The 14,492-nt window shown below is 54.5% G+C and overlaps 5 protein-coding genes across 5 annotated transcripts; 1 reads left to right on the forward strand and 4 right to left on the reverse strand.

Annotated features, from left to right (window-relative positions):
* Window positions 1-2,103: 2,103 nt before the first annotated feature.
* Window positions 2,104-2,848, reverse strand: W97_04229 (uncharacterized protein; the record flags this gene model as incomplete). The annotated part of the gene is made up of 3 exons (XM_007782121.1): window positions 2,104-2,272; window positions 2,369-2,481; window positions 2,639-2,848. The coding sequence occupies 3 exons, from the start codon at window positions 2,846-2,848 to the stop codon at window positions 2,104-2,106; spliced, it is 492 nt and encodes a 163-aa protein (XP_007780311.1).
* Window positions 2,849-3,076: 228 nt separating this feature from the next.
* On the forward strand, window positions 3,077-4,285 carry W97_04230 (uncharacterized protein; the record flags this gene model as incomplete). Its single annotated transcript, XM_007782122.1, has 1 exon — window positions 3,077-4,285. The coding sequence occupies one exon, from the start codon at window positions 3,077-3,079 to the stop codon at window positions 4,283-4,285; it is 1,209 nt and encodes a 402-aa protein (XP_007780312.1).
* Window positions 4,286-4,560: 275 nt separating this feature from the next.
* Window positions 4,561-7,051, reverse strand: W97_04231 (uncharacterized protein; the record flags this gene model as incomplete). Its single annotated transcript, XM_007782123.1, has 2 exons — window positions 4,561-6,507; window positions 6,581-7,051. The coding sequence occupies 2 exons, from the start codon at window positions 7,049-7,051 to the stop codon at window positions 4,561-4,563; spliced, it is 2,418 nt and encodes an 805-aa protein (XP_007780313.1).
* A 1,400-nt stretch (window positions 7,052-8,451) lies between these two features.
* Window positions 8,452-12,898, reverse strand: W97_04232 (uncharacterized protein; the record flags this gene model as incomplete). Its single annotated transcript, XM_007782124.1, has 2 exons — window positions 8,452-12,693; window positions 12,743-12,898. 2 exons carry the CDS (start codon window positions 12,896-12,898, stop codon window positions 8,452-8,454), a joined length of 4,398 nt encoding a protein of 1,465 aa, XP_007780314.1.
* A 528-nt stretch (window positions 12,899-13,426) lies between these two features.
* Window positions 13,427-14,107, reverse strand: W97_04233 (uncharacterized protein; the record flags this gene model as incomplete). The annotated part of the gene is made up of 1 exon (XM_007782125.1): window positions 13,427-14,107. The coding sequence occupies one exon, from the start codon at window positions 14,105-14,107 to the stop codon at window positions 13,427-13,429; it is 681 nt and encodes a 226-aa protein (XP_007780315.1).
* Between the last annotated feature and the right edge of the window lie 385 nt (window positions 14,108-14,492).

Consider the following 14,492-nt stretch of genomic DNA (forward strand, 5'->3'; position numbering starts at 1 on the left):
CGAAGGCACCATTGGGCCACCACTAGTTTTCTCGTATGATCAGGTGAGAAACAGCTGATATCTATGGCCCTGGTACGGCGGTCAAAACTCTTGTCTCTCCTGTATCCCCACTCACATGCGTGTCGTTCGATTCTCACGTTTCCCTATCTCTTCCACTCGTCCGTTGTTATCATACCCGCACCGGGCGTCTCGTATTGCGCACGACCACTCTTGCAACCCTTGCATGCTTCCGCTCCCAAGCAATACCGTATCAGCTCTCCAGCGGCGGCCGCAGACAAAATTGAACAGCAAGAACCATTATGAAGCGTTTTCGGGGTGACTACAATCTGAGTACTGGGCTGGAACGAGGGCTCTTCCACCGGTCATCCTCCACCTGGAGAAGACGACTGTAGCATTGTACTGCCTACGATGTTGTTGGACCTATCTGGGTTCATGATAGAGAGGGGAGAGGGCTACGAGAACCGGCTTCAAAAGGTTCTTCTTTATCTACGAGCCACGATCAACCTTCAAGACGCCGAGCTGAAGTGCTCACAAATCGTTCCTACGAAGACACCCAACATATGGGCAGTCTAGAGGAAGAGGTCTGGTGGAAGACACCATTTTCGCAGGTTTGTTACGGGTATGGGGATGGGGATTTCTTCGTTTCCTTCTGCCCATATCAAGTGTTTTTTCGCTTCCGCAACACCCTTCTGAGCGCAATTAGACCTACGCTAAAGGATCAAGGGATGTCATGACCGCGTCGTGTTTTTGAATGAAGAGTTCTGATGAAAATCAAGCTGAGTTCAACGCCGCATACAACTCAGCGACAACCTTAGGCTCCGCTGTTGGAGTTGAGATCTTGAGACACAGTCTGCCATCGTAGAGCCGGGTCGTATGACAACGAGCTTTTCCACGCAACACAGAATACAAGGCCGCGACTGCTTACATTCCAGCTGACGCCGACCGCTGGCACCGGCGTGGCATACTGTACCGCATTGTCCACGACCCGTCATCGCACCGCAGCGTGGCCTTGCAGCAGCAACCGTCAAGGTAACAGTCAAAGCGCTCAGACCCATGCGTCAAGCTGCTAGTGCTCACTGGTTGCTTAAGGCGCCTCGGCTGTTCAAGAAATACGAGAAAAGCCGCCCACGCTTGCAGCCAGTGAATTGCCCAAAAGAGCCGCACTGTAACTTTCGATAAATCCATCCAGTTTCAGAGATGGCATGTGTATCTTGCCAGAATTGCCTTGTCGGATGCGGCCCTGGTGATGCTATCGACTCAATCACAGCTTTCCGTACACATTTCTCAACTGCCATTGGTTACAGCGCGTGCTAGATGCTTATCAGCTGCCCAAGGCGATAAGCGTGACAGGCTGCACAGGGCGCACTTTTCTTGGCCGTCAGTGCCATCTCCTGGAACCTCCTTTTACCGTGCTGGACGTCATGGTAGAAGTTCACCGTTTTACAGAAGTCGTGGTTTCACCATTGGTTCTAATTGTGTTTAGAAGTGGAAGCACTGCTGTTAACATGTTACACTCTAGGAGGATTATTCCGGCCAGGCTCTCGATAGGCTTGAGCGTCAGAGTTAGTCCTGCGGACGAACGATGACAGAGGTAGGTGCAGCTTTGCGGCTCAGTTAGCTGAGAATGGTGGTGATACAGAGTGAGCACAGTAAGTCAGCATCATGATGTGATTGTAAGGGGTATTAATCCGCTACATTATCAAGGATTTCAACTGCAAATCTTTGATCTCGTGCAACTATTTCGAAACTACCGCTGGTCGCTTCCACTCCGCTTCAGCCAAACTTGCCACTTGTCGGTGTCCTCATTCCTGCAGCTTGAAAGAAAACTTCCTGCTTGTCAAACTGTTTAGTCACTCTTCGATTCAAGATCAGCTCAGGGTTATCCCATACCTCAAGTGACAGCCATTCGTATACTTCAGCCGTTTAACTCCGTAACTCGCAAACACTGGGCTTCTGCAGCAAAATTGCGTCGCGGCGGCAAACACTTAGTGCTGGGCAACTCCAAGAGGCAAATGTAGCTCAGCACTGGATAGGGACAGGCGAGAACCTAATTCTGTGTCGGAAACCGTTTCTTTTCGAGAATTTGGTTCTCAAGTCCATCTTTCAGCCCAAATCCTTGGCCCGATCTCGAACGACGGCCTGGAACTCTTGAACTCTGCAGAAATAAGCCGCCTCAAGGGTGCGGATGCTGCTGGCAATTTTCTTCTCGATATCTCCTTTTTCCCTGATGAGCTCGAGGAGCCTTTCAAGCTGTGCTTTGCGGGTTCGAGCACTGCATGAAAGTCAGCGTACCGTTTCATGCTTGGCTCTTTCGAGGTAACGTGATGCTTGGTAAAGATCTTAAGGTATCTAGGGTATTTTGACTTACGCTCTCCTCTCGTGCTCACTAAACAAGTCGTTGATGTCGTTGCGCGCTTGCTTGATACGGTTTTGGTAGCTCTTGGTGATAGCTTCACGCTTAGCACCTAGCGTCCGGCTGTCCTACAAATCTCATCAGTAAGGCCTTTCCTGTGAACAGAGATGCTCTCAAGGCCATATCCAATAGCACAATCCGTAGGTACGTCTCCAGACATCCTTTCCCTAAAGCGAATTGCGGCAGTCATAGCTGGTTTCAAACAACAATAGAGACCCAACTTACACCCTTGATATAGCCCTCAACCATGGCTGCAACTTCTTGAGTGTCTACATCTAGAGTACTTGAACTGGGTCCGTCGGCCTCTTGAGCATCACTCGCCTGCCTGGGCGAGGATTGGGACTGAGACCCTCGACGGGTAGTAGGTATTGAACCTCTGCGGGTCGTTCTCGTAGTCATCGTGGTCTCCTCGATCACTTGACCGCGGGCTGCCATGTTGATGCCGGACTTTTGCTGAGACTGGGGAGTGCGTGGCTGACAGTCGGGTCAATGATGTGTGATCAGTGAAGTGCTGCCTGAGGCCGACATCATCCCCGCGGATCTCATGCCGGCAGAACCGCGGCCAAAATCCCTCCGCCTCCAAAATTTCCCTCCACCTTGACTCCAAATTTCAAACCCGTCTAGCACTGTCACGTTCCCGGCCACATCACACGCACCTGAGCAATGGGCCTCGCAGGCCCCAAAAGCCGCTCCAAAATCTCCGCAGACCCCAACAACACAACCTGGTCCCGCTCAACCTCCCGCTTCGGCCACCGCATCCTCACTTCACAGGGCTGGACGCCGGGGCAAGCGCTGAACCCGCACGCCGGCCACGCGGGGCACTACACTGTCGCCAATACATCGCACATCCGCATCGCGCTCAAGGACGACAATCTCGGGCTGGGCGCTACGAGGGGCGGGCGGGATGCGGAGACTTTTGGGCTGAGTCAGTTGGCAGGACTGCTAGGAAGACTGAACGGTAAGGGGGAGGGAGAGTTGCGGAAGGAGGAGGCGGCGAGGAGGGATGTGCAGCTTGTGGGGTACCAGGAACGGAGGTGGGGGGCGGTGAGATTTGTTAGTGGGGGATTTCTGGTGGGGGAGAAGGCGGAGGAAGAGAAAGAGAGCGAAGATCAGGGTGCGGGTACGGCGGCGCCGGTGGCAAGGGCTGGAGAGCCTGATGCGGCGTCGTTGAAGAAGCGGAAGCGGACGGATGAGGAAGAGCCGGATGAAGAGGAAAAACGTTCATTGAAGAAGAAGAGGAGATCAAGCAGAGATCTCAGGGCGGAAGCCAAGAAACAAGAAAGTCGCGACAAGACCCCGAAAGAGTTACAGAGAAGAAAGCATCGGGATGCGGAGGATGTGGAGTTAACTACGGAACCGGCCACTGCCGCCTCGTCGTCCTCCGCTTCGGCCTCGTCAGACGAGAGAGCAGAACGCCGGAGACGAAAAGCAGAGAAGAAAGCTCGAAAAGCCGCCGAATCTGCCGAATCCGGCGAGTCGGCCACAGCGACAACCACGGCAGACGTTTCAGCTGCAGTCTCCTCTGACGAAGTACCCGACAAGGCGGAGAAGCGGCGGCGGAAAGCCGAAAGGAAGGCCGCTAAGGAGTTGAAGCGCCTAAAGAGAGAAGGCAAACGGCTAAAACGGGAGGAGCGGCGACTAAACAATAAGGAGAAATCACGAACAGACGACGCGACATCCTCAGCAAGCTCCAAAGAATCGTCGCCGGAATCGTCAGCGGGTGTTCAGCAGGCAGAGGCGCAAGCAAAGCCTCCAGCCCGCTTCGCAGGGGGCAGACATGCAGTGCGGCAGCGGTACATCCGCTCCAAGCAGATGGCTTCGATGGACCCGCAGGCCCTGAAGGAGATTTTCATGATTAAAGCGCAGTCATAGCATCACTGGGCGGCATTCACAGGAGCAGCATCCACAGGCGCTGTTAAGTTGTTGTTAGAAATAGATAGATACCGCATAGCGATAGTGCCCCATCGAGGGTTCAGGTACAGCGATTGAACAGCTACTCCAACAACACTGCGTCGACACAGTGCGTACCCTCCGTCACAGCGAATGATACAAATGCTCGAAAACAGCTGCTTATCCAAGCCAGGCCTTAAAGCGCCCCAACCTGCCATCCCGGAGCCCCTCAAACGCCCATGCAATGTAGCCAGCAATTACCGCTCATACCTCGGCAGTCCATGTCCTTCAGCACCACTCGCGCTAAACCCATACTCATCCTCTTCAGTCAGCACAGGAGCCGAAGGCGCAAAGTCCTCCCTCCTACCACCTTCTGCACCACCACCACCACCAGGGTCATCTTCTGGCGGCGTGACATCCGGCGCGCTTCGCTCCATCTCCAGCCGACGCCGCTGCAGTTCTTGTTTGTCTTCCGTAAGATGACTTCCAACGCCGGCAGCGCCGTAGTCATGTGACTCGTAGCTTGGTGCACTGGGGCCTGCGGTATCGGGACCGGTATCATAATCGCCAGGCGAGGGCATGAAACCGCTCGCTGGGGGTGCTGAAGGGCGGCCGAGATCGCCGGCACGGATGTCCGGACGACCTGTTGTTGGATACTGAGAGGGAAGGTATTCGTATTCCTCGGGTATCGTGGGTGCGGAAGGCGCGTAAGAGGTTGTGGCGGTTGAGGATTCGGCTTCATCCTCGTCTAACGGCGGTTGGCTGGGAAGCAGGCGGGCCTCGGCTCGGCGAAGGCGTTCTTTCTCGGAGAGGCCATGCTCCTCAGCTGCGAGGTTAGGCATTGGTTGAGAAGCTAGATAGTCCTGTTGGTATGGTGGCTGCTGATCAGTATAGGCGGAGGTCACGTGAGCAGAGGGATCATATGTATCGTAATGATAGCCGTACTGCGACGGCGTTGGAGTGTGTGAAGGCCACTCCTGCTGCGGGTGAGCTGAATAGGGAGATGGGTCATCATCAGGAATATCGGGCTGTTGAGCGTTGTCTTGTGATGGTTCTCCTTCTAAAACCTCCTCTTGTCTCCGTTTGCCTTTCCGCTCGCTATCTCTCGTCCCGACCAGCACCTCAAAGACGCAGTTCACAACATTCTTGTCGCGGCGAATCGGATCTGTGTCCACGAAAGTCACGCCCATAGCGGTGGACATCCCGCCGCTTGCGTCTTCCGCTCGGCTCATCGTGGGAAGGTTGCCGTATGTTGGAGACCCGCCCCAAGCTCCGGGAGTAGGGAAGAACTTATCCAGCCCCTGCAGTTTCCCTTGCAGGTCAACGACCACCTCGACGAAGTACTTAAAGCTAATCATGCTGCCCGGGACGCATGATATGGTAGGAAAAGCTTCGTCTGGGACGCGGACGGATGCTTTGACCTCAGCAGTGAGCGACCGTGGATCGATGATGAGAGGAACACAAGACTGCGATAAGTCTTTTCGAAAGACGTGGCTAGAGCCAGCGCCTGACAAGGAGAGACCACCTAGACCGGTCTTCGACTTCGGGTAGTAGTCCTCACTCTTGATCCTGGCTCCTTTGCTGTTCGTCACCAGGGGGAGCGCAGGATGCATGTCGACACGTGCTTGCCGGTAAAGTGTGACTACGATTCCATTCATGCTCTTGATTGGCTTCTTGTGTGATATGCTTATTTTCAGACGTATGTTGTCACCCCGCAGAAAGCCCGATTTCTGGAGTTCGATAGTCGCGGTGATGGTATTGTTGTCCGCGGAAGCCCTCCTTGCGGTGACGGATCCACTTCCGGTCCTGGTGGAAGCTGCACCAGCGTCAGGACCCGAGCCGGAGCCGCTGCTGCTGGGATGAGTTTCACTGACTTCGCTTGGCGCCGCACTTCCCGCTCCCGCTGCAGGGCTCTCGCGGCGGCTGGTGCTCTCCGATACCCGACTGCTCTGCGACGTTTCCAGCGCGTCGGGATTCTTGGATTGATTGTCGCTTGTCGCAGCAACCTTGCTTGCCTTGCCTTTCGGCTTTTTGCTGTGAACGACTGGTTCAAGAGAGATGACTCGCGGTGTCGGCTCGTAGAGCGGCCCGATGTCGATATTCTCAATTAGATACACTCGCGCATCGCACGTCGTAGTTGGTGAAAGCGAGGTGGGACGGGTGAGTGTGGATGTGATCATGTACGAAATAGTGCCCCTCTCGAACTGTTCTCATCCAATCATCAGCATGCTGGAAAGTGTCTATTTGGCAGAGTGCAGCGGTATATGGGTGGCCTACGTCAATGCTGCTAGGCAGACCCTTGCTTGGAAACTGCAGCTCGAACGCGAATTCGTATGTTCCTTCGGCCAGCCGACCCTCTCCACAGAGGACTACTTCATCTTCGAACAATGAAGCAAAGCCATTGCCGAAGTAACCTCCCTCCCGCTTCCCCTTGCCGGTCCCTATGGACCTGTTGTGGGATAGATAGCCCTCGCCGGGGGTATTGGGGGTTTTGTAGACCTGCGCATAGCCATGCAGCGACACCACTATGTGCGTGATCCGTACAGGCTTGATCACCTTAACCACCACTTTCCCCTTGACTGTATCTCCGGGCGAATATTGGCGGTGCGGATCGTCTGGTTGTACGTGGAAGTCGGTGATGTTCCGTGCTTTCGTACCGAACGGCGCCTTGAGCCTGGAGATGAGGGAGCGGCCCGAGGGGGGTGGTTGCGGCGCGAGAGGAGGGGAAGTAGAGCCGGAAGACGTCATGGGACCTGTCGGGCATCGTGTGGACATGCGTAGGAGCTGAGCGCGCTCACAGGGCTATATATCAAACACGGTCGTCGGGACGGCCGTGATCAAAGCCACCGGTAACGCGCAACGTTGATGCGCGTGCCTTAGCGGCCCAGGAACCAAGGTGGAGGGTCAGGGACCAACCGTCGAAGCCTGACGGTCCGTTTTCAAAAGGCCTTGAGAGTGTAGACCAAAATTGGTGTTCAGCTGCACTGGACTGCTCAATCTGATAGGCAGTGGAGCGCTGGGTAGCGAGATAGCGGATGGTGCAAGCCTGGAGGCGACAAGGCCGCCAAGATCGTGGACGCGGTAAGCAGGAGGCTGGAACAACGAGCGTCGTAAGAGCCAAGGGCGGTATCTGGAGACATATTAGAGGCACTCCGCGGTGACATTGCTGAAAGTCCATCCCCGCCAAGGGAGATGGATTCTTGGGGTCGAGCGGATGACGGCGGCGGGATGGGGCAGTGCACAGAAATGCGGCTTCGACGGCACCACTGGCACGACGTGTGGCGAAAGAAAGCGGCTCTGGCAGGTTGATGCTGGTAAGTGGTACGGAAAGACGGATGGAAAGCAACGCACCGCAGAAATCAATTTCACGATCGGCGAGTTGCCATGTTGTGCTTGAATGTCCGCGTCTCTTGGCGGTCGGGTTAGGGACCTTGCCGCAGGCCTCGGCGCAACAAGAGTTTGCAAGATTTCAATTGATGTCCTGTGTCTGGTGAACGGCGGGATTCCAAATCTCAGTGGGAAGAGGGACTCGAGACTGCGTGTGTCCGTGGAGTTCTTGAATCTGTCTGACAGGGCTACAGCCTGCAATCGGGTGAGGACGTTGGTGAGCTGATGAGCACGCTACCAACATCAATTGCGCAACGCCGCAGGCACCGCTCTCGGTCAACTCTTCCGGCGAGTGGCTTGAAGCTTGCTTCGACCTCATTTGCGCCATGCTTGTTCTCGTTCATCTTCTGGCTGTCTATCATCATCTTCGTGCGTCCGATGGGCCGTCTTGCTGTCGTGGGCCGGCTGTCTGGCCGTTGTCGAGTGTCTGAGGGTCAAGCATCAAATATCAAGCATTGGCAGGGGCGCAGAGCTTCGACAAAAATAAAATCTCCGGAGCGGCCGCATGATGTGACTATCAAGCTTTTGCCAAGAGCCGGGCGCTGTGAGAGATAGGCGCGAGCAAAGATGATGTTGTAAACCTGCAGGTCGATACAAACAGAGTTGCGGCTATTGGTGCTATACTATCTATCGTGTGTGCACCTTAAGCTCCCAAATATAGAGAGCGCCAGGGCGCTTGGCCTCCGCCGTTACCCAGGCCTGTCCAGTGCCAACCGATATGTCGTCCAGTGTCGTCTCTAAATGCGGATCCGCGTTGTGCCTCATCGATCGTTCCTCCTAAATGTTATTCGCAGCCTAGAGCTGTCTTCCCTACCTTCCGCCGCCTCAGCCCTCAGATGTCTACCCACCTCCGCCTCCAGCTCACGACTCGGACCTGCCCTTTGCACCCGTGCCTTACTGAACAAGCACTGCCACAGGTCCTCATTTTCTACGATCTCTCCTCCGCCTTTTTTCTGAACGAGCAGCTTGGAGAGCGGCGCCTGCTGCATCTCCAGCGAGTTTGCCGCGTCGATCGCGTTCTCCTGAAGTGCCGGAGTGGCCACACCCGAACTGGGTTGGGATTGATGCTCTGGCCTTCGCGCAATATGGGCCAAGCGGCGGGAGACGGAGATATCATAGATAGCTTCTTCGACGGTGTCGCTGGTCAGGTACATAAAGACAGTCGTTTGACGCTGCTGCCCGATACGGTGGACACGGGCAATGGCCTGGAGCTCAATGGCCGGATTGATCAGCGGTTCGCACAGGAAGACGTAGGTAGCGTTGACGAGGTTAAGTCCGGACGAATCTGTTCTGGCGTCCAGCAGAAAACACTCGGCGTGCGGGTCTCTTTTGAAGGTTTCTATACCTCGCTTGTCGGAGATAGACGCGCAGCCGATTTTGAACTCCTTGAAGGCCCTGCCAAGGACTTCTAAGAAATCGGAGAACTGCGAGAAGATGATGGATTTACATCCGGGATCGTGCTGGCGTAGCCAGATGACATGTCTGGCGATTGAATCGATCTTCGTTCCGTATGAACCGGTAAGATCAATCGCTTTGATTTCGTTCAAAGTCGAGCTGCTAATATCGGCGTAAAGCGATATGGATGACGCCGCTGAGGGCGATATGGGACGCCTATCAGGCGATGAAGGCTCATGTTGCTCTTCGTGGGCACGCAGCTCCTTTGGCTTGTACGTAATATCGTGAAAGTCTTCCTTATGGAGTCGCCGTTTGCATATCGGGCAGGTGCGATGCTCATTCCACCACAAGCGTATGCACTCCTTGCAGTACTGGTGGCCGCAGACGGTGAGAACTCCGAGTTCAAACCCGGACTGACAGATGATGCAGATCCGAGCGCTCTCCTCGCTCTGCGATTCATCCCGCAGATGCAGCAAGAAGCGACGTTTAGTTCGAAGCTTTGCGACATTGCCGGCTCTCCACTCCTCGAGCAGGAGCTGGCGATGTACAGCCACGTGATCAAGATGCTCATCCAGCTCCTCCTTGTATGGTGCTACAGTGTCGGAAATATGCTGGAGTTGCCGATAAAACTCAACCCTTTCGTTCATCGCCATGGTGAACATGTTTAGCTCCTTCTCCAGTGCAGCTACAACTTTCGTCTGCTCTGTGACAATATTCTGGATTTCCTTGAGATGACTTTCGATCACAGCGGCCTCCGCGGCTGCTCGGCCACTTCCTGCATCTTTCTGCCATTGCAGGCCACCGTGTATACCGCGGGCCTCTGCTAGAACGCTTCTCAAAGACGCTTCGTCCTTGTGAGGTTTGAGCTTGTCCCGGATTTCCATGATCTTCAGGAACAGTTCTGGCGCGTGGCCGTCACCCTCGCTCGCTTGCTGCTGTCCAAGTTTCATTTCGTGATCAATAAGCGGATTCGGCTGACCAGTGATGGCGCATTGGCGGTCAGCAACTATAGCGCGTAGTGCGGTTACGTAGACGAAGAGTTCGTCTTGTACTTTGGTTGAGTCTTCATATTCGTCACCAGTTGTCTCATGGCTCTGCTCCCGATCAACGAGTGGCGAGAGGAGCAGCTTGACAACCTTACTGCGCCATTCATCAAGGGGCTCCACTTGGGCATTCAAGGTATCTCCAACTTCATCCATTTTCTCAAGGACTTTCCGGTTCTCGATGCCGCCGAGATCTTTCAGACGTTTCACCTCTCTTATCCGCGCAAAGGACTTTGTTTGGGATCTCGAATCGATTTTTCGCATTCTTCGCTCTGTTCTTGCGTTGACCTCTTGCAGCAGCTCCTTCCGGACCACTTTCGCTCTTTCGTAGTACTCTGCCTCGAGCGTCTGCAAACCGTGAAACTCCTCTGACTCCGGATTGGTAAGTTTTTCATTGGAGCTGATCTGGTAGTAGCACGTTGCGGTGAAGAAAAGGCAGATGTGTTGAACTTCCAGCGCGGAGCGGAGCGCCTTCCTAGCCATTGCAACACGCCCAGCTTGATCTACGGTGTGTTCTTCGGCATCGGTGTTCTCATCGGCGGACTCATTGGCTGGCTGCAATCTACTGCTGAGAGCGGCTGATTTGTCCTCTTCAAGTGCTAGCTCTTGCCTGCAATCCTTGACCATGCTGTTCGCAAGGCGTAGTGCGTCTACGTAAATATCAAGCGCCTTTTCGCTGCGCCTTTCGTCATCCTTGGCATTGGCGACAATGTGACCCCGTAGAACTTGTGCCAGTACTTGTTCCCGTTCTTCCGTTCGGAGAACATTCCCGTTCTGCTCGATCATGATTTCCAGCACTTCGGCAACCGTTCGCAGCGGTGCGTTGCCGCGACCTAAAGCCTTGCGATTCCGGCCACCAACCTGAGGATGCAGGCAAGTCTGACGGAGTCGAACCAGCCAGCGTCTCATCTTCTGACTAGTGACTGGGTCTGTTGGGTCCCAATCATTGCTTGCAGGTGATCCGTCGAGCTTCAGCTGTAGATCGTCGCACATTTGCTGAAGAAGATGACTGTAGTTCTGCTCCTCAACCGCCGTGAAGGGAACAGTAATCACTACGCGCTTCTGTGGAGGCAACTGCAGCTCATGCCGTATCTTAGCTTTACTGTGCCGAAGCGCAATCTCACTGAAGATCTCCTTGAACAGGCCTTTGTTGATGCGACTCCATATCCTCTTCGAGCTGCAGTAAGGCTCGTATCGGAGGAATATCAGAAGACCAAGCAGATCTTGGACGTCTTTCCGGAGAGGAGTTCCAGATACGGCCCAGGCATTGCATCTAGGTATCAGCCGGGCAACAGTCGCAGCCTGACTAACTCCGCTTTCGACCATCTGAGCTTCGTCAAGGCATACTCGCCACCAAGAAATCTCGACCAGCGGGCTCTTACGTGGCTCGTATGCTTTCTCGTGCCGCAGCGTGCGCAGTGGATGAGCTTTTGCATAGTGAATCTCCCGGCTTAAGACGCTGTAAGTGGTGAGGACCACATCATATCTTACGAGATTTTCAACGGATAACTCCTTGAGTCGCTTTTGCGAAGCATTGACAGAGGGCAGTCCAGTGTATACGAACACTTTGAGGTGAGGTGCGTGATTATTGATTTCGCTCTTCCACTGTTCGATCAGCGATGGCGGCGTTACTATCAGCGTACCGGGGGAATTGGTCACCCAGGCGTTTGAGTAAATATCAAAACTCTCAAGCTGTGGGGGGCCCGGCGGTCGAGTATGCAGACACATCAGCGCAATCAGCTCGACAGTTTTACCCAGTCCCATCTCTTCTGCCAATATACCACCTCGAAGATCTGGCTGTGCATAGCGCTGGGCACTTTCCGGCGTCAGGACCATGCCATGCAGATGGCTGACATAGCAATTGCGGTCATCGGCATCAGTAACGGGGCTGAAGGAAACAGACGCCAGCTTTTCAAGGAGTGTCTTTTCCCTCAATGGAGTCAAGTGTGCGGCCTCGAAGCGTACACCTTCGCGCCGCAATAACCAGTCCACAGCCCGCTTCTGGAACGGATACATCTTACTCTCCATCAACTCCGTTTGGATCCATGGCGAAACTTCCGCATCGGTCGCCGGGACGTGAACGTTTTCGTAAAAATCCTGCACCGACCATGTTGCCGCATCCTGCGCGTGTCGGTTAGGCAGATACTTTGCCAGGAGCTCAAGGTCAGCCTCAATCTCGGCCCGCTTGGCGGCTGAGGGCGCTACGCTCGACTCTACGATTGAAACTCCGGATGCCCAATATATCACCGCCTCCAGCTCGAATGTCTGCCGGCGCAATCCGGGAGGGTGGATCGTACATTGGGCTGTGACGACAGGCTTACTTCGTGAAGACTTTGCTGTGCGCTTTTGCAACGCAGGAATCCTCTCCAGATGGTGAAGCAGCCGCTGCGCACCTGGAGAGACAAGACGCATGTGGATACTTTCCTCGAACTTCTCGCATACTGCTAGTGACAGCGACAGCTCGTGAGCTGAGTGGCTTTCGACGGCACGCAAGGAGACAGGAACAGCTCCCCTAGCGATCGTGATCCAGGGTGTTGGATCAAGTACGTCTAGGTCTGGCAAGCCCTGGGCGAGTGTTAGAACGCACCCAAACAACGAGTGGTGAAGACAGTACCAGCTGGACCACTATTCGGGCAAGCGGAACCTGATCCAAAACCAGAAATGGGCTGTCTGTAGTAGCGCTGAGTGTCTGCTCTTTACTCAACCGCCGCTTCTTTGGGGGTGGCTCTTGAGCACCGGGTCTGGTCGCCTGAGGGGACGCTTGCGCCATGAAGTCTAAGAACTCTTCTATATCGCTGACAGGAGTGGCAGCGCCTGATCGAGAATATAAAGAGGACTCGATGGCCTGGACCGCGGCATGCTCGCGTACCGACACCATGACTGGCAGCGGTGGTGTTGAATAGCGGCGGCGGGAGTGTGGGTAAGTGGAAAAGAGGCGGCAGTGGGCAGTCCTGAGGATGTGACGATCTCGAAGCTGGGGGCGGATAGCTATCAGCAGGGCCGAAGTCTGGCCGATAAGGCTCTCGTAAGGCTGAGACCCCCGAACATCACGTGCTCCTTAACCTGAGGTTTGCATCTAGCACCTGCAATTCATGCTCAATCTCTTAAACGGACTGCCTCTGCATTCGCTGATCGTAGATCTTGATATCAGCTTCAGGTACACCTGCTATGCGCTTTGTCCTGACGTATGATGTAGTATTGCCATGCACCATTGCTGATAAAGTTTTGACGACAATATAGGTAATGTCATACCCCATTGTGTTGCAGCGCCAATGTCTAGCCCGCCGCAAGGAGAGGTTTACGAAGAGGCCGCGGTTCGGGTAACCGATACCTGCGGCTCGTCTCCCTCAATCTGCTCTCTTACCAGTTCTATTTCCACTGTTCTGAATCTGCTGTCCACCTTCCCTTTAAGCCCATCATCGTTACGATCGAACATCAGCGCCCATAACCCAGGCTCGTCCGTCTCAGTGGCTATGAATCCTTGCCATCCCTCCAGTGTCGTGCACCTGTCACCGGTAGCCGACACTGTCTTAACATCGAAGGGGCCGGTGACGTTGTCGTCGGAATCTGCTACTGCTCTCGTTCCATGCCTGATTCTGAGGCTTACTGGATCCAAGTATACCCAGTTGAGCATGGGTGGATCTTTCGATATCGTTGTAACTAGTCCGTCATACCCCTTCTCAGGATACGGTAAGAAGTATCCGGTGAAAGGATGAAGAGGTGACTCGTCCCATGGTTCCACTTCGACGTACAGAAAGCCGTCGCGCAGAACCACGCGGGCTGTCATGAAGAGCATACGCTCATCAAAAGGCGCACGGGCTGAAGCTCGTACTTTGAGATGGTGCTTGAGCGTGCGCCATGATTCTGATGCGCCGCTGCCATGCTGATCCTGTTGGCGCTGGGCTTGGTCTTGGAGGCTGAGGGTCGATGTCGCGATTAGAGGTACCGTTGCCGCAAGGGCTATAAGTGAGAGCACCATTGTGGAGATGTGACGAGAACGATATTGGAATGAACCCGGTGCGCCAGCGAGAACGAAACCACTGCGCGGGTCTCACACTTTTGCCTGCCCGCTGATCGGGATGTGCGGGGCTTACACAGTACGGCCTCGATTGGCGTGCTCGGAAGCGTGAAACGTCGCTTGTAGAGGCGCGTAGGGCGGCAGCGTGAAGAGAACGATAGAAGAAGATACTCGGTGGACACGACTTGGAAGTCTGATAGCTTAATAGGCATGAGCTTCCATGCCTGTCGATCCCTTCCTGCGCAACTAACGCACTTGCTGGGATCCCTGAAACACCATGAGATAGCTGTGTTCGGGAACTTGGAAGATAGTTGCTTGGACACGCCGAATGACCGACTTATACGTG

This window comes from Coniosporium apollinis (assembly GCF_000281105.1).
Source record: "Coniosporium apollinis CBS 100218 chromosome Unknown supercont1.18, whole genome shotgun sequence".
NCBI lineage: Eukaryota > Fungi > Ascomycota > Dothideomycetes > Coniosporium > Coniosporium apollinis.